At 37.3% G+C, this 25,833-nt stretch overlaps 1 protein-coding gene across 2 annotated transcripts in view; it reads left to right on the top strand.

The window, feature by feature from the left end:
- The window catches only part of LOC135100423 (BCAS3 microtubule associated cell migration factor-like), a 109,745-nt gene extending 84,301 nt beyond the window's left edge, over window positions 1–25,444 (top strand). The window contains exons 12-17 of one of the 2 annotated variants that reach the window (XM_064003273.1): window positions 669–866; window positions 3,289–3,462; window positions 3,961–4,195; window positions 10,092–10,241; window positions 11,246–11,329; window positions 22,554–25,444. In XM_064003273.1, the coding sequence (XP_063859343.1) occupies window positions 669–866; window positions 3,289–3,462; window positions 3,961–4,195; window positions 10,092–10,241; window positions 11,246–11,329; window positions 22,554–24,334 (2,622 nt within the window). In that variant the 3' untranslated portion in view covers window positions 24,335–25,444. The remainder of the gene's footprint in view (window positions 1–668; window positions 867–3,288; window positions 3,463–3,960; window positions 4,196–10,091; window positions 10,242–11,245; window positions 11,330–22,553) is intronic. The other variant, XM_064003274.1, reaches the window with a different exon arrangement.
- Window positions 25,445–25,833: the final 389 nt, after the last annotated feature.

Raw genomic sequence — 25,833 nt, 5'->3', positions numbered from 1 at the left:
TGTATTGAATGAACTTATTGACTCAAAACTCATCGAAAGATATTGTTTGGACCATGCAGGCATTCTGTTTGTCAAATGATCAAGTAAGGGAAGCCCTACAGAGTGATGCAGAGAGGAGCAACCTGCTCACTGCCAAAATGAAGGTGATCATAACACTTACACATCTTGATGCTGGGAAAAGCTACTGGGAAAATGCAGTTGTGCATTAGTGATGGCATTGTGGGTCATAGAGAGAGCCATAAGGAGGCTTGGGATTACTCCTGAGCACCAAGTCTTGTTTGTTTACATTGAGTTTCTTCAACAGGATCATATTTAACTTACTTCAAAGATTGAATTACTATCCAACCCTCTGTGTCTCTCCTCCAAATATATAAAAACGAAGGAAATATTTATAGAAACTATAAATCAGTAATAAGTGGCAACTTTTGTTATGTCTTGTGGTATTCAAGATCAAGTAACTTTGTTCGAAAACCGAAATATGATATGGCAACCAGAGCAATTACGAATTAAATTTTTTGTTAGAAAACCAAGTTATTCTGAAAGGGAGATGTTTGGTAACGAAGGCTCCACTGTATATGTGTGTAGATATATGAAGTCCTGTGTAATTCTGATAATTATGTCCATATACCTACACTACTATAAATCAGGCAATGCAATAATTTTTGCAGGTGGCTTCGGTATTTGGAAGTCCTCGTGGTTGGCTGGCAGGCTCCCCCACTGTGCCTCGAGAGAAGCAGCGCCGCACTATGGACTCCCTCTTTGTGATGGCATATCATGGCAACCTTTTAGAATATCAGTTGGAACCACAGCCTGTGACTGGCTTACCACATGACAAGGTTACAGAAGATTCCCCCATTGAATTAGATGTGAGTATATCAATGGAAATATATATATATATATATATATATATATATATATATATATATATATATATATATATATATATATATATATATATATATATAGAGAGAGAGAGAGAGAGAGAGAGAGAGAGAGAGAGAGAGAGAGAGAGAGAGAGAGAGAGAGAGAGAGAGAGTTCTCGAAATCAAGTGTTGTATTAAGAGATTATTTATGGCATACAGCCTATGGTTACCAAAATTGGCGAGATGTTTTTGAAAATCTTATTGCATAGTCTTCTTATTACTAATAATCTTGGAGATATTTTCAAAGAAAAGGGTATAATATGAAAAAAAAAATTATAATTAGATCCTTAACGAGGCAAATAGGTATTGATTGGTATTGAGCGATTGGAGCAATAGGACAAGATACAGATATGAGATTGTAATCGGAGGAGGCCAATGGAGAAGAAAGGGTGACAGCATAAGCAGAAGGATTAGAGGTCAGGAAAAGGTCAAGAATGTTGGGTGTATCTCCAAAACGGTCAGGAATACGAGTAGGGTGTTGCACCAATTGCTCTAGGTCGTGGAGGATAGCAAAGTTGTAGGCTAGTTCACCAGGATGGTCAGTGAAGGGAGAGGAAAGCCAAAGCTGGTAGTGAACATTAAAGTCTCGAAGAATGGAGATCTCTGCAAAAGTGAAGAGGGTCAGAATGTGTTCCACTTTGGAAGTTAAGTAGTCAAAGAATTTCTTGTAGTCAGAGGAGTTAGGTGAGAGGTATACAGCACAGATAAATTTAGTTTAGGAGTGACTCTGTAGTCGTAGCCAGATGGTGGAAAACTTGGAAGATTCAAGAGCGTGGGCACGAGAGCAGGTTAAGTCATTGCGCACATAAATGCAGCATCCAGCTTTGGATCAAAAATGAGGATAGAGAAAGTAGGAGGGAACAGAAAAGGAGCTATGGTCAGTTGCCTCAGACACCTGAGTTTCAGTGAGGAAAAGAAGATGAGGGGATCACCTGAAGATCCGCCACCCCAGCCGCACTCGGGGTGGCAGATCTTCAGGTGAGACAATCTGGGATGGCGGATCTTCAGGTGATCCCATACTTTTAATGAAGTAAACTTTTTGCTGCATTTTTTGTATCCACTCAGTTTTTTAATGCGTTCATGTTGTTAGGTTAGGTTAGGTTAGGCTAACCTAACCTAACCTAACCTAACCTAACCTAACCAAGTGAGAGAGTCTGGGGTGGCGGATCTTCAGGTGAGACAATCTGGGGTGGCGGATCTTCAGGTGATCCCTGTGGGGTGGCGGATCTTCAGGTGATCCAGATGAGGTTTAGAAGAGGAGAGGTGGTGTTCTACAGATTGAAAATTAGATATTAGACTGCGAATGTTGCAGAAGTTAATGAAGAAAAAGTTGAGGGGGGTGTCAAGACACTTAGGGTCACCTATTGCTTTAATTTTGTCTTTCTTAAGTTTTTAATCTATTCTGAACATTATAATTTCATAACTTTATGTGGGTTCTGTCATGGTCCTTGTGCTGGTGATCTCTGGCCTTCCTTACTGAATCTTGCTTATATTTTAGGAATTTTGGTGAAACCTTCTTTGTTGCTTTAGACATATCAAACGTATATGAGAAAGTGGCACAAAACCTTAAATTTCCAAACTATAGTACCCCCTTGAATTTCATCATTGCTTTCTTCCAAAGGCATAGCACTAAACTCAAGGATTGTGGAACTTGAGGTATTGAAACCACTAAAAAAATGCTTATTTATTCTGGCTGCATGGCCCAAAACAGTGTGTGTGTGTTTTATCCTCACATCCAGTGTGAAGCAGTGCTGTGGTGATGTAGCACCACAGCATCTAAAAGTGTGTGTGTGTGTGTGTGTGTGTGTGTGTGTGTGTTTTATCGTCTCATCTGGTGTGATGCAGCGCTTTGGCGGTGCAGCACCATCAGATGTAAAATTACATTGTGTGTGTGTGTCTCTCTCTCTCTCTCTCTCTCTCTCTCCTCTCTCTCTCTCTCTCTCTCTCTCTCTCTCTCTCTCTCTCTCTCTCTCTCTCTCTCTCTCTCTCTCTCTCTCTCTCTCTCTCTCTCTCTCTCTCTTTTGTCCTCACATTTGGCATGACACTGCAGTATGCTGTCATCACATTTAGGAGTATCTCTGGAAGTTCATAACTTGGATGTTCATAAATAAGTCATGGAGTGTCTGTATTATAAATAACAGATTTTGTGCTTAGTGACTGCTGTTCAGTACAGATCACTCCAGACACTTGGCAACACACTATCTGCTATTCTGCATTCTGTGCCCAATCCTTCATTCAGTAATTTGGCTACATTAGACACAGGGTGATTTTTGCTTTTTTCAAATCGATTTTTGGCAAATAATTTTTTTTTCTTTTCTTTCTTTCTTTCTTTCTTTCTTTCTTTTTTTTTTTTTTTTTTGCAAAGGTTCATGCCAGTGCTCAATGGGCATTAGGAAGAGAATCAACAAGTGGAGAGCTACGTCCTCCCTTAGATTTAAACTCTCCATTGCTAGCACCTCTCTCTCCAACACGGCCTCGCTCCCTCTCACCCACCCATTCCTTGGACCATGATGATCCAGAGGAGAGGTGGATGGCACAGGTAAGTCCTGAAAGTCTGGGTGACATTTTTGTGAAATTTAACTATCAAATTTAGTGCTTATATATTTTTGCTGTGATGTTATATATGAGCAGCTCTATTGGCTAATGCTTCTGTAATACAAGTAACTGAAATATAGGGAAAGGAAAGAGCATGTGAAAATCCCTTTTCTTTTTCATTCAATTTATAAGGGGGAAGAAAAAAAATCTATATTTTATTTAAAAATAACCTCAGCTATTTTGTCAATTAGAAGCAGCAAGAATTTTAAAACTAGTTCAAAACATATCTAAATCAATAAAAAAAAAAATAGTATGCTCTTAGAGTTGCCCACTAGTTCATTATTCATACATGATGTCCCTTAAGCCTACCATTCCTTCAAAATTCTTATGAGTCAGCAGGACATTATGCTTACTGATGGAGTTCTTTTTGTATTTCTTCATGCTTCTTACTTTAACTGCTATTCCTGCAGCAATATCAGATTCATAGTGAATTTTGTTTCAGGTGGAGATTCATACCCATGCAGGCCCACACCGCCGTCTGTGGATGGGACCTCAGTTTACCTTTAAGTCTATACCAGGCACTGGAACTGGGAACAGTGGAAGTGGTGGTCAAGGAGGCTATGAAGGTACCCCTGTTTCAGTCTCCTCTTCAGGCCTTCCTCCTCGCTCATCACCAGTCAACATGCCTGGAACAGGAGGATCTAATGTCCCTGTGCTTATAGAAGCTGGGTCCCTGAGTAAGTTTTCTTTTGAAAATTTCAAAACCAGTATTTAACACATACAGCATCAATTGAGTGTTAATGACATTAATTTAGTAATGTCCCAGTAATTATAGCAACCATCCCCAAACAATTTGACCTCAGTGGTTAGAGTGATTACCATAAATCACCACAAGATAGGACAACAGTTCCCAGCATTTGGGGTCTGTAGAGAATCCATTATATAACACTGCTGAGTGCTTGGGGGAGCGTCTTGCTACACACCACATACTTCAGCTACCTAGTCTTACTTTGTCATTTCCATTATTCTTTTTTCCTCCTCATTCCTTCCCTCTCCCATTCACTCTCTCCCTTCCTGTCTTTTCACCATCCCTGCCACATGTCATTATCAGTGGTGGTGGGAATCCTGTTGTACAGTTCTTCTTATTATTATAATTTTCCTTGTCTCTTCATAGGTCATCATATAGATACCTATTAAAATTCTCCACAATGATGTTTTCCATATCCTCACTGGTCTAAACCCTTGGAAGGCTTATAGATCTTATAGATCTATTGTTTTCCGAAACTGTGCCTTCATGCTTGCACCTTGCCTAGTCAAACTCTTTCAACTCTGTCCATCAACATCTACCTTTCCTTCTTGTTGGAAGTTTGCTACATTCAGCCTGCTCTTAAAAAGGGTGATGGTTCTAATCCCTCAAATTACCATCCTATTGCTTTAATTTCCTGCCTATCAAAAGTTTTTGAATCTATCCTACACAGGAAGATTCTTAAACATCTATCACTTCACAACCTTCTCTCTGATTGCCAGTATGGGTTCCATCAAGGCCGCTCTACTGGTGATCTGGCTTTTCTTACTGAGTCTTGGTCATTCTCTTTTAGAAATTTTGTTGAAACTTGCTCTTCCCTTAGGCATATCAAAAGCTTTTGATAGAGTCTGGCACAAAGCTTTGATTTCCAAACTACCCTCCTACAGTTTCTATCCTCTCTGTAACTTCATCTTTAGTTTCCTTTCTGACCATTCTATTGCTGTTGTGGTAGATGGTCACTGCTCTTCTAAATCAATTAAGAGTGGTGTTCCTTAAGGTTTTGTCCTGTCACCCACTCTCTTCCTATTATCCATCAAGGTTCTAAACCAAACTTCTTGTCCTATCCACTCCTATGTTGATGATACCACCCTGAACCCTTCATGTCTTTTCGTAGACTTCCAATCCTTCAGGAAATAAAAAGTTCATGCAAGAAAACCACAGAACGCATGACTTATGATCTCTCTAAGATTTCTGATTGGGGCAGAGCAAACTTAGTATTATTCAGTGCATTCTGAGATGTCTCTGTTAATTTTTCTCACCTTTCCAGCTGTTAACTCTGTACAGGGACCTAATCTGTCTGGTGTTCCACTCATACTGCTGTTCTAGACAGGGTGGAATCAAAAGCTTTTCATCTCATCAACTCCTCTCCCCCAACTGAATGTCTTCAGCCTCATTCTCATTGCTGCACTGTTGCATCTCTTGCTGTCTTCTACTGCTATTTTCATGCTAACTGCTCTTCTGATCCAGCTAATTGCATGCCTCCCTTCTTCCCGTGGCCTTGCTGCACAAGACTCTTTTTCCTCTCACCTCTCCGTTTCTCTAATGCAGGAGTTAACCAGTACAGTGGTACCTCTAGATACGAGTTTAATTGGTTCCAGCCCCTACCTCGTAACTTGAAGTTACTTATATCATGAATTATTAATTCCCATTTAAATTAACTGAAACTCTGTTAATCTGTTCCAGCCAGCAGAACAAAATACAAAATACCCCAATTGACCTGAAATAAATATGCAGTTAAATTACAAAACATACATAATTCTTTACTAAACATAAATGTAGATAATAAATAATAATAACTGAAATATAATGTTGTTTTGTGAGTGCTTAGCAGAAGACAGATGACGGCAGACAATGCAGGTAGGCGGAGTAGGTGGAGGATGAAGGATGCCAGGGTAGTAGGTGGAGGATGAGGGATAAGTAGAGTGAACTTGAACAAACAAAATTAAACTTAACACTAGATTAACTGGAAATTAAACTTAATTTTAATCTTTATGTAGCTTAAAATAATTTTTTATTTTACTTAAATTTACTCAAACTAAAGATTTCTTTTTTACAACTTACATTAGAATAAATGATGTAGCATAAAGACTCAAATAATTTTTTTTATTTTCTATTTTTTTATTTATTTTCTCTTTTTTTCACTTTTTTTTTGCTTCAACTTGCATAAACTAATTTTCATCATTATTTTTGGCCTTCTTAGGCACACTGATTTCCACTTTCTTAAGGCCTCTTGCTGAAAAAAACAGTTCAATGAGGTTTGCCTCTGTATACTTTTCAAAATGTTTCTGAAATGCATGAGGCATATGTATTGGGCAGCTGCACAGTTTGTGTGTACGTTTTCTAGGTGATTTTTTTCCACAAAATCAGTCACTTTCTGATACGCTGCCAAAACCTCTTTAATTTCTGCAGTCGTAACCACAGGAGCCTCATCCTCATCCTTGCCACTGAACCCCTGACAAACCTCCACTTCTTGAAGGGCCTGAAGCTCCTGTAATTCCTCGGTCGTCAGCTCCTGACTGTGCTCCTCAATGAGATCGTTGATGTCCCCCTCATCAACCTCCAAACCCATGGACTTTCCGAGTGTCACTATCTCATCCAACTCTGCTATTTCAAATCCCTCAAAATAATGTTCAGAAACAGCGTCAGGCCACAATTTCCTCCAGAAAAAGTTTAAGGTTCGACAAGTTGCTCCCTGCCAGGCCAAGTCTATGATTTTCAAGCAAATTACAATGTTGTAATGTTCCTTCCAAAATTCACACAGGGTTAGATTGGTGTTTTCAGTAACTTCAAAACATTGCTTGAACAAATGCTTTGTGTATAATTTCTTGAAGTTAGAAATCACTTGCTGGTCGATGGGCTGGAGGATAGAGGTTGTGTTGGAGGGGAGGTATAGGACTTTGATGAACTTGAACTCGTTGAGAATATCATCCTCTAGGCCAGGGGGATGAGCAGGAGCATTGTCTAGGATGAGTAAACATTTCAAAGGAAGATTATTCTCCTCCAAATATTTTTTGACAGCTGGGCTGAATATGAGGTTAACCCATTCAACAAAAAATTGACGGGTAACCCAGGCTTTGGCATTAGCTCTCCACATGACTTGGAGTTTCTCCTTTAGCACTTTGTGTGCCTTGAATGCCCTTGGATTTTCAGAGTGGTGTACCAGCAGAGGTTTGATTTTACAATCTCCACTGGCATTGGCACATAGAGCCAATGTCAGTCTGTTCTTCATGGGCTTGTGGCCTGGCATTTTCTTTTCTTCAGCCGTGAAGAAGGTCCTTTGTGGCATTTTCTTCCAAAAAAAGGCCAGTCTTGTCACAATTAAAAACTTGCTGTGAGACATAGCCTTCAGTGAGAATGAGTTCTGCAAATTTTTTGCAGAACTCTTCAGCTGCCTTAGCATCAGCACTAGATGCCTCTCCATGACGAATGACAGAGTGAACTCCGCTACGCTTATAAAATTTTTCAAACCTACCTCATGAAGCCTTGAACTCTGGTACTGTTGGTGTGCTGGAGCTCTCCCAATCCCCCTTCTCTGCCTGCTTTCTTCTCAAATCAGCATAAATGGCACAACCCTTCTCACTAATTATGGCCTCAGTGACTGTATCACTAGTGATCTCTTTGTCTTTTATCCATATAAGGAAAAGCCTCTCCATCTCTTCATGGATATCTGTTCATTTAGTAGAGAGGATAGTCACTCCCTTATCCTGTTTTTTACTCTTAATTAAATCTTTGTTCTTCGAAATGGTGCAAATAGTCGACGTACTACACTCATACTCCTTAGCAAGATCACTCACACGCACCACGCTCATGTTTTTCGATTATTATTTCCTGTTTAATTTCTAAGCTCATCATTCATTTCTTATGATCACTACTATCTTTAGCATTTCCTTTCTTGGGCCCCATGGTTAAATGCACAAAAAAAGCACAAAAAAGTAGCACAAAATACGAAAAAACACAGATAAAAGTCAGAGCAAATGTTTAGCGGCCACGAGTAATTGTACAATGTGCAGATGTGTGGATTGCTGCTTTGCTACCGAGCCCTGATGATGGTGGGCGCTGCTGCTGCTGCTGGCTGCTCATATTTTGGAAAAATGCTTGTGTTATGGGGCATAATTTTTTCACAAATTTTTACTCGTATCTTGGAAAACTCATATATAGATGCACTTGTATGTAGAGGTATCACTGTATTCTCAATCATTCATCCCTTTCTCTGGTAAACTCAACTCCCTGCCTGCTTCTGTATTTCCACCTTCCTATGATTTGAATTTCTTCAAGAGGAAGGTTTCAAGACACTAATCCTTTAATATTTGACTACTGCTTTGGAACCTATTTGGGGACTGGCATCTCAGTGGGGCTTTTTTTTTTGGGGGGGGGATTTTTTCATTGCCCTTGGCCAGTGCCTCTTCTACATAAAAAAAAAAAAAACTGACTCCTGGTGTCTCTAAATTTCTGATTAGGGCAGAGCAAACTTGGTATTGTTCAATGTCTCAAAAACACAATTCCTCTTTCTATCAACTCAACACAATGTTCCAGATAATTATCCCCTCTTCTTCAGTGACACTTGACTGTCCCCCTCTTCTATATTAAACATTCTTGGTCTGTCCTTTACTTATAATCTAAACTGGAAACTTCACATTTTATCTAGCTAAAACTGCTTCTGTGAAGTTAGACATTCTGAGTTGTCTCTGCCAGCTGCTAACTCTGTACTGAGGGCCTTATCCATCCATGTATGCTTCACATATACTAGGGGGTTCCACTCATGCCACACTTTTAGACACGGTTGAATCAAAAGCATTTTGTCTTATCAACTCCTCTCCTCTAACTAACTATTTTCACCCTCTCCCTCGTTGCTGCAGTGTTGCATCTCTTGCTATCTTTACTGCTACTTTCATGCTAAATACTCTTCTGATCTTACTAACTGCCTGCCTCCCCTCGTCCCACAACCTTGCTGCATAAGACTTTCTATTTTCTTTCACTTCTATTTTGTCCACCTCTCTAATGCAAGAGTTAATCAGTATTCTTGATCCCTTTCTCTAGTAAACTCTGGAGCTCCCTGCCTGCTTCAGTATTTCATGTTGGGTTTTCATGGTGAAAGCAATCTGGTTATTATGCATATAAATAGGCATAGCAAAGTTAGTTATATCTGCTAAGTTCAACACATGAATGTTTTTGAAGAGTTGTGATGCCTGTTCTGAATGGGCACCATTTGTTATTATTATTCGGAGGATTTTTTTTATGTTGAAGGTTTGGGCAGTTTAAGTGGGTAGGGTAGGTAGTGGCCCAAATGGGATTACAGTAATGTAAGAGTGGTTATATATAGGCATAGTATAAGCATTTCAGAGTTTCACAAGGTAAATATTCTCTGTCAGTACAGCATATCATTGAGTCTAGATAATTTCTGAACATGACGTCTAAAAGTTTAATCTTTGCTAAAAGTGACAAGGAAGAATTTTGTAAAACTACTACTTTTAATCTCAGAATTATTTATATAAAGTTGTGGTATTTCAGTTACCTTGTTCATTGTGAAAAGCATAAAGGTGGTTTTGGCAATTTTAGTGTCTATGATTTAAACACCACCTGCACCTACATCTGTTGCCCACCTGGAACTATTATATAATTTTTGCATGCTTTTTGGAGTGCACCAAAATTTGAGTATCTTATATTTGGAATTTATGTACCAGTTTTATCTTCTGTATTATTTCTCATAAAAATATTCTCATTCATTATATACTTTCAGATTTAGATTTTCACTTTTTTTTATGATATCCATGTTTATTGGCAGTTTATGGGCTAAACATTTATTTATCAGACTTTTTTCTTACATTCAGCTGGCAGTCATGACCAGTCTCCTCGCTTAATGGAGCGGTACAGTGGTGATTCAGACAACTTTGACCCAGAGACAATGATGACACAACTGCGGCATGACTTGGCTGATGCAATGATGGACACCCAACATGCCAGCCGGGGTCGAGATGCTGGTGAGTGTGCTTTCAGTTTTGTTTCCTTGGTACTCACAGGAACCCAAGTTCTGGGTAGACATCTTTATTCAAAGAACCTATTGATCCTTGTTTCCTGACAAATTTCTTCAATGAAATTGTTGTGCATGAATGCTATATATTTTCTAAAAGACTATTTCATCCAAACATTAAATGTATTTTACACAAAATTGATTTGTTACCATTTTGAAATTATCTACTAGAAGAGTTTTGGATTAGGTTATTGTAACCCAAGTGAAATTTGTGGTTTTTCCATGTTTTCCACAGGAAGAAACTTGTCATGCTTTTTCATTATGCACTACAGTTTATAATATGAGTTCATGAGTGTGAGAGTATGTGAAAATACTATGATATACTCTGCTGTTCAGGTCCTTATACCTGAGGATTATTTTGGATTTGTTGATAGTGACACTAATCAGAGCTGTGACTCATATTTAGCAGGATAGTGGTAGTCTTGGTTGGGTTGTTCATTTGTAACCATCAATGGGATGTGTAACAAGTATTTGTATTTTTGCCATAAGCTTATTAAAGTTTAAAATCAAACAGGAATAAGATCAGGCTCTCTCTCTCTCTCTCTCTCTCTCTCTCTCTCTCTCTCTCTCTCTCTCTCTCTCTCTCTCTCTCTCTCTCTCTCTCTCTCTCTCTCTCTCTCTCTCTCTCTCTCTCTCTCTCTCTCTCTCTCTCTCTCTCAGACAATAATATCCTGAGAAATATCTGTATGTGAGGTCTGTATTGGAGGTGGGCAGCTGAGATGTGTCTCATATTGAGAATGAAAATACAGAAATACAGAAAATACAGAAAGGATTTCCAGACCATATTGAAGAAATGTACTATGTACTAAATACTATCGTTCTGGAAAAGAATCTTATCTTGTTCATATAATTGGAATATACCATTATTAAAGTATACAAATTATAAATACGTAAAGAAACTTGTGTATAGTGAGGTTAGTTTATCCAAACACACATTTTTCTTGTCTTAACTAGGAAGCAAGAACACAGCTCCATTGTACCGTCGGATATGCTCCCTTCAGAGTCTTGGTCCACCGCTGTTAGGTACCATTGTGCTTGGTAGGTGATAAGTGTTGCCTCACCAAGTAGGCTTGAAGAGAAATAAACCTGGTTGAAGCTTTTGTGTGGAAGAATACAGTTGTAACAGTAACATAGTTTTTCTCTTTTTTTAATTTAGTTGCATGTCAGAGTGATGTTAAAGTTTCAAAACCAGTAGTTATATGTATGGTAAAGTTTCTTATATAGGGCTTTTCAGCCCTGCATCTAACTTTGTGTGATTGCAACACTTACTCCTTTTCAGTTCTGTAAAATTATTTATGTTCTGATGTGCAGGTACTTTCTGCATACAATATTGCCGAAACTAGAGCTAAGCTGATCTAGAAGCCATGCCCACAGCCTCATCCTTCCTTTCTGCAGGGAAGTTAGTACCATGGAGGTATGGTACCTGTTGATGGTCCTATGAATTTGATCATGTAATCAATTTATATCATATGTTTCCACAGTTGTTTAGAGAAGCTAGTACTTGATATTATCTATGTCTTCATATTGATATTTTTGAAAATGACCTTAGAACAAGGCCAATTCGTAATTTGATTGAAAATACTGTAAATATTTTAAAAGTTAGGGGAAGTGGTAAGAACTATGAGGTGTAGTCAAAAAGTATCTGACTTTTGCCCCAAAAAAACAAGTAATATTAAAAACTCAAAATTTAGATTTAGTCTCCTTCAAAGTATTCACTTTTGGAGTCTACACACTTCTGCCACTGCTGCAAACATTTCTGGATATCACTTTTTGGGATGCTGTAGAGATGTGCCGTCAAATTTTGCTGAATGTCCTGTGTTGACTGAAATCTCCCTTTGAGCGGGAATAGCCAAAAGTCTGGGGAATAGGATGCCTGATGAACAAGTGGTGTGTTATGCTTGATAAGGAATGTTTGGACGACATGGGTGGAATGAGCGGGTGCATTGTCATGGTGGAGTTGCCAGTTCCTTGCTGCCCACAGGTCAGGTCATTTTCGCTGCACAGCTTCACGAAGGCAGCATAGAACCCCCAGGTAGTATTCTTTATTAATTGTCTGACCTTGTGGTGCATATTCATGGTGCAGAATACTTTTGTAATAAAAAAAAACAGGTCATCATTAGTTTAACATTACTGTGCACCTGTCTTGGCAAGGATGGATGCTTCCATTGGGATCATTGCAATTTTGTTTCAGGGTCATGGCCTTACACCCATGTCTCATCGCCATTGATGATAGTGTTCATGAAGTTTTGATCTTGGCTAGCACACTCCAGCATGTTCTGGGAGATTTCCTTTCTGTTTTCTTTCTGCTGGTCAGACAGCAACTTTGGTATGAATTTGGCTGACACCCTCCTCATGAACAAATCTGATATAATTGACAGAACTGATTCCAACTTTAGCAACAATCTCCTCAATAGTCACACGATAGTCTCCATAGACTTTTCCTCAAACCTTTGTAATCATTCTGTCATTTCCGCTAGTCATTGGTCTGTCACAGCATGGCTCACTGTCCACTGAGGTGTGGCTATCTTTGAACCTGTTGTACTACACCTTTATTTGTGTTTTCCCATAGCATCATCTCCAAAGGTCTTCTGAATCTTCTCCGTAGTCTGAACTTGTGTATCACCAAGTTTTTGACAGAATTTGATGTAGTATTTGTGCTCAGTGTACTGAGTCATCTTCACTCAAAAAGAAAAATCGCACAGCACGCTCTTCATGATTGTACTCAATGCATCACTGGCACCACCTACAGAGATTAAAATTTTTGTGCATGTTCAGTAAGCATATGGCCATCTAATACCCATGTGGATTTTGCTCACACATTACTACAGAGGGTGTCTGTGTTACGAGATAAAGAGTTATGAATGTTCAGAGATATGAGCAGTCTGCTAACAAGATAAAATTGTGCTCTTGATATTGTTCCCTTTGCTAACCAAAAGTTCACATTACATTACATTAAGTCCATGAATAGACAAACATACCTGTCGTATGCTTTCCGCCAGCCATCTTAATAAATTTTATGAATAAAGGTGTGTATAATCTGAGGAGGAGAAAGGGAGAAAGGAAAAACTGTAAAAGAGAAAACTGAAAATTTCAAGAGAACAAACGTGCATGAGAGAGAGAGAGAGAGAGAGAGAGAGAGAGAGAGAGAGAGAGAGAGAGAGAGAGAGAGAGAGAGAGAGAGAGAGAGGCATCTCATTTCAGTCCAGATCATATGCATGACATATTTGAGTCTTATGTGTGGCAGAAGCCTCAAGCCTGTCACTACTCAGTAGTATCACATTACCCATAGGGCAAGGTGCTCTCTCTCTCTCTCTCTCTCTCTCTCTCTCTCTCTCTCTCTCTCTCTCCTCTCTCTCATGGTATCAGGTATCAAGTAAGTAAGCATTACATTGTTTATGGAATATACGATACTTTTTTGTACTGAAAAATTACAATGATGAGTTACAAGTAAAATTACTTACTAGCAGCCTTCTGGAACATATCTCACTCATAACTCAAACACTCTCTGTACTTTGTGCTAAGAAATTCATGGTTAGATGCTTTTTGACTACACCTCGTATTTGTGCACCAATCAGCTGCCTAGCCAAAAAGGAGGTAGCAAGGGATGTGTGGCTGCTTACTTAATCTATGGTGACTATACATGCATAACCATGTGCTATGGTGTTGCATCAAAATGTTCATCTACCCATCCAAAACAACTATCAGGTTCCTGAGTTTATCATTTGAGATTAATTTTATGTTCAATGAAGTTAAGTCTTCATGGGAAAAAAGTGATCAGGTTTCCAGATTCCTTTGATCTTCATATACAAAATATCCCAGGAGAAATTGGCAAAAATTCAGGAAATCACTAAGTGACTCTATACTTGTAAAATGTTATATGATAGTATTGTGATGTGGAACCTTACTTGTGTTATTCCCCCTCTTGAATTATCAATACCTGAATGGTGATGAGCAATTCTCTCTCTCTCTCTCTCTCTCTCTCTCTCTCTCTCTCTCTCTCTCTCTCTCTCTCTCTCTCTCTCTCTCTCTCTCTCTCTCTCTCTCTCTCTCTCTCTCTCTCTCTCTCTCTCTCTCTCTCTCTCTCACTATTTTTTTTGCTAGCATTAGTATACAAGATAGTTCTTTTAATAGATGCTTAGTAAATTGGTTTCCATGCTCAAGAAAAATAGATAAGAAACAGTATGCCGTAGTCACTGCAAGCTGAATTGATCTAAAATTCACACCCACTGACTTGCCCTATTTTCTTATGGACAGCTAATTGGTGCACTTATAACTGTGATTTCCCAAATTTTTATAATGAAAATATTTTTAAACACCTTATCATCAGTTAGCTTTGCCTGAAGCCAATATTCAAAAGTATCAGTTGGAAAATGATAGTATAAGTGTTAAGTGTTTAGAGAAATTATGGTAACAAATAAATGTGTATCAATGATAGCTCAAATCAAGGTAATAAATTACTTACAAATGAAGCTTACTATTTGTAGGTCACTTTTCTATTACAGGATATAAAACAAATCTAAGATAGTCAATTAAATACTGCAAAAAATATACAGTTATACTGTTTGCAACTAACATGTGTCACTGAAACATTTATATTATTGAGAAAACCAAGAAAACTCAAGTTCACAGGAAGATAGATGCTTGTTGTCCTAGGTGACTATGCCCACATCCAGCTGTTGATAATGATGTGCACAAAATAAGCTTTTCTTCCCCATACACTTCTTACTAATGATTGCAAATGATGAAAACTCCTCTAATTTAGTGCTTTGGTGCCATGCATTATCATTTCAATACAGTCTATATGCAGTATTTATTATGAGATGAAGTAGTGGATAATGTTTTAATGAAACTTGTGATGTGCATATATTTGATTTCATAGAGTAAGTTTTCTGTTATTATAAAATAACTTAGAAGATTAATACTATAAAAATAACATATATGGTGCAGTAATAGACAGCTAAGTTATCACTAACATGCAGTGCAATATGCTAACACAGATTACAGCTAAAACACTGGGCTCAGTTTGCCTCCATATGTAATGTGGGGGACTAAAATGCTAATGCAGGGATGAGTTGCAACAAGCTGCAGAGAAGTTTGTAATGCAAGTGAGCTGCTGCTACTACCACCACTCCTGCTACCAGGGTTGGCATTAAAAAAATCCACCTAAAAAAAACCCTAAGTGTTTTTTTATTAATATTTTACATATCATAATATATTTTTATATCATACTGATAAATAAAGTCTATATATGTACATTTGTATAAAAAATGTAAAAGTAGTCAAGCCTGATCCATTCTTTTCCTGTATAGTACGAGTTAATACAGGCTTTGGCCAACCAGACCAATCTGTATCAGCATGACCTAAACAAGTGTCCATTCTTCATTAATAGAAAGTTTCAAAATCTTTCATGATCTAACATCTAACTTCTGGGACCTAGCCAAAAGTATCTCCAATAACTTTGCTTCTTCATCTTTCCCTCCTTTATTTCAGTCTGATGGCACCACTGCCATCTCATCTATTTCTAAAGCTGAACTCTTCGCTCAAACCCTCGGAAGGCTTATGAACCTGTTGGGGTCACTCCTATTGTTCTCTGAAACTGTGCCTCCATGCTTGCACCTTGCTTAGTCAAACTCTTTCAACTCTGTCTGTCAACATCTACCTTTCCTTCTTGCTGGAAGTTTGCCTACATTCAGCCTTTTCCTCAAATTATCATCCTATTGCTTTAATTTCCTGCCTATCTAAAGTTTTGAATCTACCCTCAACAGGAAGATTCTTAAAACATCTATCACTTCACAACCTTTTATCTGATCACCAGTATGAGTTCCATCAAGGCCACTCTACTGGTTATCTTCTGGCTTTTCTTACTGAGTCTTGATCATCCTCTCAGGGATTTTAGTGAAACTTTTGCTATTGCCTTAGACATATCAAAAGCATTTGATAGAATCTGGCTCAAAGCTTTGATTTCCAAACTTCCCTCCTATGGCTTCTTTTCTTCTCTCTGTAACTTCATCTCAAGTTTCCTTTCTGACCATTCTTTTGTTGCTGTGGTAGACAGTCACTGTTCTTCTCCTAAATCTATTAACAGTTGTGTTCCTCAGGTTCTGTCCTGTTACCTACTCTCTTCCTATTATTCATCAATGATCTTCTAAACCAAACTTCTTGTCCCATCCACTTTTGTGCTGATGATGCCACCCTGCACTTTCTCACATCTTTTCATAGATGTCCAACCTTTTAGGAAGTAAACAACACCACACCTGCCAACAGAAGTGATTCTAGTTTAGTGACTGACTTGTGGGTTGGGGGGTGACAAGCCACCATTTCTATTGCCAGCTAATGGTGATGTTAGTTTAGTGGCTGACCAGAGAGAGGAGACTGGCTGCCTTTGTTCCTGGGGTGAGGGAGCAGTCTGCTGCACCACCACCGTCCCTGCCACCTGCAGTGATGCCACTTTAGTGACTGACCTATGCTTGCATGCTCGATATTTGTGTAATTCTCTTGTAACCTGCAACAGTGAGGTTGCCCCTGCTTGCACATTAGAAAAGTATTTTTATCATTTGCATATAGTGATGAAGGATACAGATTTGCACCAAAAGAACATAAGTGTGAACATCAACTTGGAAAGGCATAAGGTGATATCAAAAGTGTGCATTCATCAGCTATGTGTAAACAATTGCTTGGTATGGCTTTTTAATGGTTGTTTCTGTATTGTACCAGTAATCCAAGCTCAGTTTTAACAGTTAAAGGTATCTACAAGTATCTAAAGTTAACAAGGATGTGACTTAGTTATGGATATAAGATATATGTAGCTGATTATAAAGCAAAGTGAACAGTGAGCATTCATCAGCTGTGTGTATAAACAGTGGCTTGGTGTACTTTTTATTGATTGCTATTGTACTGCACTAGTTTTTTATTCAGTAATTTTTTTTTATATTTTTTTTTTACTTCTATGGATTTGTTACCTTCAGTTATATGTGTTTTCATTGTTGCAGTTAGCCTGAAAATATTTTATTACAATTTTGCGGGGCTTGTCTCATCTAGGTCAAAACCAAAATCATTTCCTGCCATTACTTTCATAAAAACTCTAATGCAAATTGTATCTATAGTTGGCTATTAATAGAACCTTCCCCAGTGTTCAAATAATAATAATAATAATAACAATAGTAATAATAATAATAATAATAATAATAATAATAATAATAATAATAATAATAATAATAATAATAATAATTAATAATAATAAAAGGTTTATCAATAAGGCAGTGGTGACACAGAAAATGTACATTGAAAAGGCAAGAAGACTGTACAGTATGCTTAAGATAAGCTTAAAGGTAGGATCATATTAACTCATGATGGCTTGCACCATTGTGGGAATTGTGCTAAGGTGGTATCACTTTATACATAGCACTTTTAGGGGCTTGATCCAGTTGTGGTATCAGGTGGCACGGACTGGGTGAGCTTTGCAAGGCAGCAGCATGTGACATAGGTGTGGAAGGTGCAACAGACTCTCCAAACTTTGCTAGTGCCTCACAGTGCCTGGTGGACTGCTTGGGCAAACTCATTGTGGTTAGGGTGTCCTTATTGCCCATGTATACAGGGCCCAGGATGACTTTGCATACCTGCTTTTGAATTCTCTTGTTCCAGCATTAGCAGTAACTTAACATATTATTTGAATGGATTCATTCAAATTAGTTGACATGGACAATGACTATACTGTTGAACATTTGCTCCCCACAAACTCTCTCTCTCTCTCTCTCTCTCTCTCTCTCTCTCTCTCTCTCTCTCTCTCTCTCTCTCTCTCTCTCTCTCTCTCTCTCTCTCTCTCTCTCTCTCTCTCTCTTGCAGTATAATTGTTTGAGTGACAGTGAAAAACAGATATTTGATAGGGTGATTGAAAATACTTTCAGTGCAAAAATTAGGGAAATCACATGAACATTATGAGTGCATTAATCAACTGCCTTATAGAATGAGGGCTACAGGCAGTAGTTGTGGCTTCTAGATCAGCTCAGCATACAGTATAAGTATACAGTATTCAACAAGGAGGAAATTTTCAATGTGGAGCATTTTTCTTTGGTTTCATTATCAAAACAGCAGATAATGGGTTGTACAACTGATTAGCTAGCTCTAAAACAAATAACTTCTCTATCTTAGCATGGTTTTTTCAGGTGTGGGTTTCACACTAATATGACATATTCAAGTGTTGGGCTTTTGAACCTTATTTTAAAGAAGCTTTCAACAAGTCTACCATTTAACTAATTTGCTGAAATAATAAAGATTTATTGTGAGATACTTTAATGTCTACTAATATGACAACCAATGTGTTAACTACCTTTGCCATTTCATCCATTGTGTCGTCCACGTATCGATGCTCACGGTTGTGTTAGCTCTCCCATCTTTATCCCATTCATTGTGTCAACATATTATTTCCATTCCTACCAATACATTAATTATTTGTGCTGTTCTGTTATTCCAGCTGTTTGTCATCTTTGTTCTTTTCATTCTGATAATTTTATAGTTATTACTATTTCTATTTCTATTACTGTGAAGAACAGTTTTGCCAGACTCACCATTACATGTTTTCCAAGGATCATAAATTTGGAGAACTAATAGAATTTTGGTTGAAGTTATTACCAAAAATTCTATTCACTTATCCATTCTCAAATGTACCTTTCCAGAACATTATATGAACACTTTGGGTTGACTCCGATCATAACACTTAGACATCTTGCTACTGAAAAAAATGCAGTTGTGCAGTAGTGATGATCAAGAGAGCCACAGGTAGCTTAGGGTTACTCCTGAGCCACCTGTTTGTTTGCATGAAGCTTTTCAATGGATTACATTTACATTCATTTCAGAGATTGAATGACTGTCTTACATTCTATGTCTCCTTCAAATATATAAAAATGAAGTAGATGTAGAAACTATAAATTAGTAATAAACAGCAGCTTTTACTGTCTTAATATTTGATATCAGGTAACTTAGATCTAGAACTAAATTTTGTTCAAAAGGGAGGCATTCGGTAACTGATGTTCGACTGTGTGTGTATGTATATATGAATATATCTATCTATCTATCTGTCTATATATATATATATATATATATATATATATATATATATATATATATATATATATATATATATATATATATACATATATACTCATATAATTTTATATATATATATATATATATATATATATATATATATATATATATATATATATATATATATATATATATATATATATATATATATATATACACAGTGGAATCTCAGTTACCAAACATCACTCTTTCCAAACAACTCAGTTTTCAAATAAAAATTTTAACTCAATTTTTTCGGTTGCTGTACCATAATTCAGTTTTCAAACAAAGTTACTTGATTTCAAATGCTATAAGACGTAGCAGAAGCTGCCATTTATTACTACAGTAAAATCCCTCTCATCTGGCATTTGAGTATCTGGCAGCTTCAAGTATCTGGCACATTTTTCCCCGAGCCTTAAAATCAATAAAAAATCAATGTGTACTCATAAAATCGATTAAAATTCCCATGCGAGGCATACTTTGTCCCCTCGCCATCAGAGCACACTGCTTCGTGCCACCCGCAGCCCACTGCACTGTGTTTACTCAGTGACTCAGTCCCACGTGTGCACTGTTTATCGCCTGACGCCTTCATCATGCCTAAAGTTGTAGAAAAGAGGAAACGTGTTGTGCTTACACTTAAGCAGCTGATCAGATCAGCTGCTGATTAGGATCAGCTGATCTTTGTTATGGTAAGATGTGTGAGTGTAGGGTGGTGATTGTGAACATAATTTCACTTTTATTCAAGTATCCTGCAATATTCAAGTATCCGGCATGTCGGCGGTCCCGTTGATGCCGGATAAGAGGGATTTTACTGTAATTTATAATTTCTATAAATGTTTCCTTCATTTTTATATATTTGGAGGAGAGACAGAGGATAAGATAGTAAATCAATCTTTGAAATAAGTTAAATGTGATCCCATTGAAGAAGTTGAAGAACCTCGAGGTAAACAAACAAGATTTGGCGCTCAGGAGTAATCCTGACTTCCTCCATCATTACTGCACAACTGCATTTTCCAAGTAGCTTTTCCCAGCAGCAAGATGTCTAAGTGTTATGATCACCTTAATCTTGGCAGTGAGTGGGTTGCTCCTCTCTGTGTCACTCTGTAAGGCTTCCCACACATTATCAGTGACAAAGAGAATGCCTGCATCTTCTAAACAATATCTTTTGATGAATTCTGTGTCATTAAGTTCATTCAGTACATCCTTTCTGGATAAAAAAAAAATTTCCAATCTGGAGTTGTTGTGGAGCGGCCATTACCCACTAAGAAATGGTGTATGGATGTCTGAGAACGGATTAATCTATTTTACATTGATTCCTATGGGGAAAATAATTTTGGTTTTTGAACATTTCAGATTTTGAAAGACATTCAGGAACAAATTAAGTTCGAAAACCAAGGTTCCATTGTGTGTGTGTGTGTGTGTGTGTATATATATATATATATATATATATATATATATATATATATATATATATATATATATATATATATATATATATATATATATATATATATATATATATATTGATTAATTAATTTATTTATATGCCTAGTCTCAACTTTTGATACCATCTCGTATTTCTCTTAAAGTGATTCACCAGCATCATCCATCTATCAACTCAACACAAACTTTCAGATAACTATCCCCTCTTCTTCATTGACACTTAACTGTCCCCCTCTTCTACACTGAACATCCTTGGTCTGTCCTTTACTTACAAGTATAATCTAAACTGGAGACTTCATATTTCATCTCAAGCTAAAAACAGCTTCAATGAAGTTAGGTGTTAGTTATCTCCACCAGTTTTTCTCACCCACACAGCTACGAACTCAGTAAATTACACTTCACATATATGAAGGGATTCCATTTATACCACTCTTTTAGACAGGGTGGAATCAAAATCTTTTCATCTTATCAACTCCTCTCCTCTAACTGACTGTCTTCAACTTCTGTCATTGCTGCAGTGATGCATCTCTTGCTATCTTCTACCACTATTTTCACACTAACTACGCTTCTGATCATCTTCCCGTGGCCTTGCTGCACAGGCATTCTTCCCTCTCTCACCCCTATTCTGTCCACCTGCAAGAGTTAACCAGTATTTTCAGTCATTCATCCCTTTCTCTGGTAAACTCTGTAACTCATTTCCTGCATCTGTATTTCCTCCTCCTATGACTTGGACTATTTTGAGAGGGAGGTTTCAAGACACTTATCCTCTGTTACTTGATCATTCTATCTTATATCTCTTTTAAAGAGCTGGTATTTGACTGGGTCTTTTTTAAAGAAAATTTTTGTTGCCCTTGGCCAGTGACCCTTAAAAAAAAAAAGTATAACAGATTATTGAACTAACACCATAGGTATCACACAGCTGCATTACTGAAACACCATAATTCTGTTAAATTCTCTTAACAGTTTTATTTTTGTTATAATTTGCACATGTTTGTATTTCACCCTTCCAATGACATCTGCTTTCCTCACAAGCAACATATTTAGTGTTATCTGCAATGTACAAGTTATAGAAAGGAGTTAAAGACTATAGTTACTGCTAAATGCTTCTATGGAAATAAATCTGACAGGCAGTGGGAACCACAAAGTAGTAGCAGGAACACAGTGATGATGCTGGCCAAGATGCTGACCATTTTAAAACATTTGGCAATTTTGTCCATTTTCTTACTGTTACCCAGTTGTCCAGAAACTTAAATAATCCTTTTGCTGTGGTAGTGTCCCATTGTTAATCAATTGTTGTATGATATGCATTTTCAGTTTAAGGTAAATCAGTTCTTATTCTTTACAATTATGATTAAGTTATAAGTATAATAGATGATGTAAAAATAGAGACATATTGTAAAGTACTGTTTGAATTTTTCATACAACTTGATAGTGGAATACATAATTTGGATGCATATTGGTATGTACTAAATTGTGAAATAAGTTGGAAAGTTGTACAATATGACCATTTTTAAAATAAAAGGAATTATGTTCACTTCAAGGGCTAAGAAGAATGTGTAAATAATTGCAAAAAAATATTTTAAACCAAAGTTTTGGAAAGTACTAACACTAAGGAACACGATGAGGAGCCAGTAGCCTTAAGCTTCCATTAGCTGACTCATAAGACTCATGAAGGCATCTAGATCTAAGTCTTTGAAGGCACAAAGAATGGTGGTGAGCGGTCTTGTTTTGCCCGCAGGTGGAGCTGCCATGGCCTCGCATGAAGCAGCCAGCCATGAGTCTACCTTGGATATGACTGATGTGATGGACATCAGCTGTGATCCCCCAGGGCCCTCTCCAGGGCGATCTGCCTCCTCAACAGCCTCATCCCGTCCTGCCTCACATGTTGGGGAAGAGATTCAGGCTGTTACATCTCGCCTTTATCAGGTGCCTGTCACACCCTCTAGTTCAGCCAGAGCCTCTCCTCATATACAGAGAAGTCCAAGTCTGGAGGATACTAGAGCTCTTACTTCTTCTGCTGAAGAATTGTCCACAACTCTTGGCTCTTGTATGAGAGCAACAGAACCACCAGATACTGTCTGGGTTCCTATTGAGCAGCCCGAAATGAAATACAGCAAGTACAATTCTAGCTTTGTTGAGATTGATGTACCAGCACCATTGCCTGCTAGAAGTTACAGTAGTAGAGAATCACCTGGAGAGACATACATTTCATGTTCTAGAAATTACTCAATTAGCAGTAATCCTAAGCAGATGATATCATCATATGAAAAGGAAGTACCCTTATCACAGGAAAGACCAAGAGTGCCAAATGATGCCAGTAATCAATTTAGAAAAGAGTTTGCAAGTCCAAGTTGTGATGTTATGTCTCTGTCATCTAGAGATCCCCATGAGCAGTCTCCAAGACCTGCACCTTACATTACACAGGAAACCTCCTTTATATCAGAGAAGGAACATGAATATAAAGAGGAAGCAGATCATTGTATAACTGAAGGAAACAAACCATCATATGCTTGGAGAAGATACACTGCAGAAAACACTTTGCCTGATATATCTCAGAGCTTATCCCAGGAACAGTCCTATCCACCCCTTGATAAGTCATCAGTTTCAGTGAAGGATATTAATGAAGTGTCTTGTAGAAGAGGCGTGAAAGGATCACCTTCAACAACTGCTTCAGAAGATGATCTTTGGTTGGCAACAGAAAGGAAAGATCAAAAGAAGAAGAAAAAGAAGAGGAGTAAAATTTTATCTCAGGAAGAATGTAACTCAGATCAAGTTATGAAAAGTTCTGTTCAAGAAATTCCAAAAATGGATGATGATAAAAAGGAACTTGTAGTGCAAGAAGATAAATCAGAAAACAAGAAAAACACCTGTGTTACAGATGCTCCTTTGGATATTGATGCAGATTATTTTCATTCAGCTCAAGAGTACCATGAACCATCCAGTGGCACACAGAAACCGGAAAATTTATTGAAAGAGTATGTAGAGCCACAAGTGGAAGATTTTCAAGAGGCTCAGGAGTCAGTTGTGCAGACCCTGGAAGACTTTGAATTGCATGGAGAAGATGATGACAGAGAAGTGCCTACCAAGCAATCAGAGGAGGTCATGCTCAAATCCTTACATGATGAAAATGATTTGGCTCGAGCCTTAGAAGAAGCCTATTCATCAGATGATAACACTCCCACTCAAAATAGAACTCAGATACGCACACGTTCTAGATCACGCTCAGCCCGGACTTCAGAAATGTTCCCTTTTAAAGATGAAACTTCTGATGAGGAGGAAGAAGTTAGACTCAGACGTCGCCTTGTGGTGTCTGCCACCATTACTGTATCAGGCAACCGCTCATCAGGAAATGAAGAGACCAGCACTGATGATCGTGGGGAAACCAGTGGAGATGACCGTGCTGAGTCAAGCACAGAGGACAGAAGGACATGCACAAGTGAAAGTGATGTGGCTGCCAGTCCCAATCCTAGAGCAAATTCATCCTCCAAGAACAAGAAGAAGAAAAAGAAAAAACGATAACATTCAATACATATTTGTGTGTTTGTGTATTTACACACACACACACACACACACATATATATATATATATATATATATATATATATATATATATATATATATATATATATATATATATATATATATATATATATATGTGTGTGTGTGTGTGTGTGTGTGCGTGATTTTTTTTCAATATCATGTCTTAATGACTTATAATAGTGTGCAAATATGCAATGTGTTATAAATAATAGAAATATTTTCAAATCAATATATTAAGTAACAAGATTAAAAATTATACATTCATGTGAAATAAAAGTAAATTTACTTTAAGGGAAGTGCATGAATTAGCAAGACATGAAGTAACAGCTATCATTCCTAGTAGTATGGAGGATTAGGGATTAATAGTTAAATTCTTGGCTAAGGCTTACTGCTGTTTGTGGTAGTGAATTAGTAAAATTTACACACACACACACACACACACACACACACACACACACACACACACACACACACACACACACACAAAACTATTTTTCATATGTTGAACTAAAAAAAAAAAAAAAATGCATGTATCAGGTTTTATCAAACTTCAAGCAGAATCTAGAAATAAGACATTAATTTACTTTACATGTTACACCATCTGGCACGAATGTGTATCACTTTGTCAGAGATCAGAGTATGAGTTGATCCTTTATTCTTGCTACTACTGTTATACCACTGCATGTGCAGAAAAGGGAAGGTTATATTAAGAAAGTATCATTTTTATACAGCATTAATTTATATTCAAAGAATATATTAACATAACAGATTATGAGTTTGTACTAGGGGATGAAGTTGAGTAATAAATACTAGGGCTTTGTTAATGTTGGTCAGTTTATTAGCACAATTATATGAACAAAGTTGGCTTTACAAATGTTGGTCTGTTTACCATCATAAGATATCTACTAAAAAAAATATACATGTATTGGTTCATCATATTTGCAATTCAGAATACTCTTTTGCTATCCATTTCCATATTGTCATTGTTTGAAACATTATTCCTACTTCAGTTAAACAGCATGCTCTTCTCAAAGTTTTGTGACATTTAATTTTTTAGGTGTTCATTAAATAAACATATTTTCAAATATGGATGAGAAAATGTTGTCACTGTTACCTTTTAAGGTAGGTGGGACTGTCTGTTATTGAAATTTTTAGTAAAGTTTACATTAGATTTTATTACCATATAGCTGTATGTATAGTACAATTACAATACCTAAAGCAGATCTAGCATCATGGTTGTCAAATTATTTGTAGAAAGTCTTACATCATAATTTAATGACACAGGTGTTCATAAAAAAAAAAAAAAGACAAGCACTTTGATGAATGTATTATGTTGAATGCTAATATTTGCAATATAGAAAATAAAACAATATGTCATAAAAAGAGAGATAGTTTATGCTATATTCAGTCACCAACTTTAATCTAATAATTTTTGCCTCATAAAAACACAGAGACTTTGATGATGCTTGTTCCTCTTA

Source organism: Scylla paramamosain, chromosome 5 (genome assembly GCF_035594125.1).
Source record: "Scylla paramamosain isolate STU-SP2022 chromosome 5, ASM3559412v1, whole genome shotgun sequence".
NCBI lineage: Eukaryota > Metazoa > Arthropoda > Malacostraca > Decapoda > Portunidae > Scylla > Scylla paramamosain.
The sequence above is the reverse complement of the archived record's forward strand: the minus strand, read 5'-3'. Positions and strand labels throughout refer to the sequence as shown.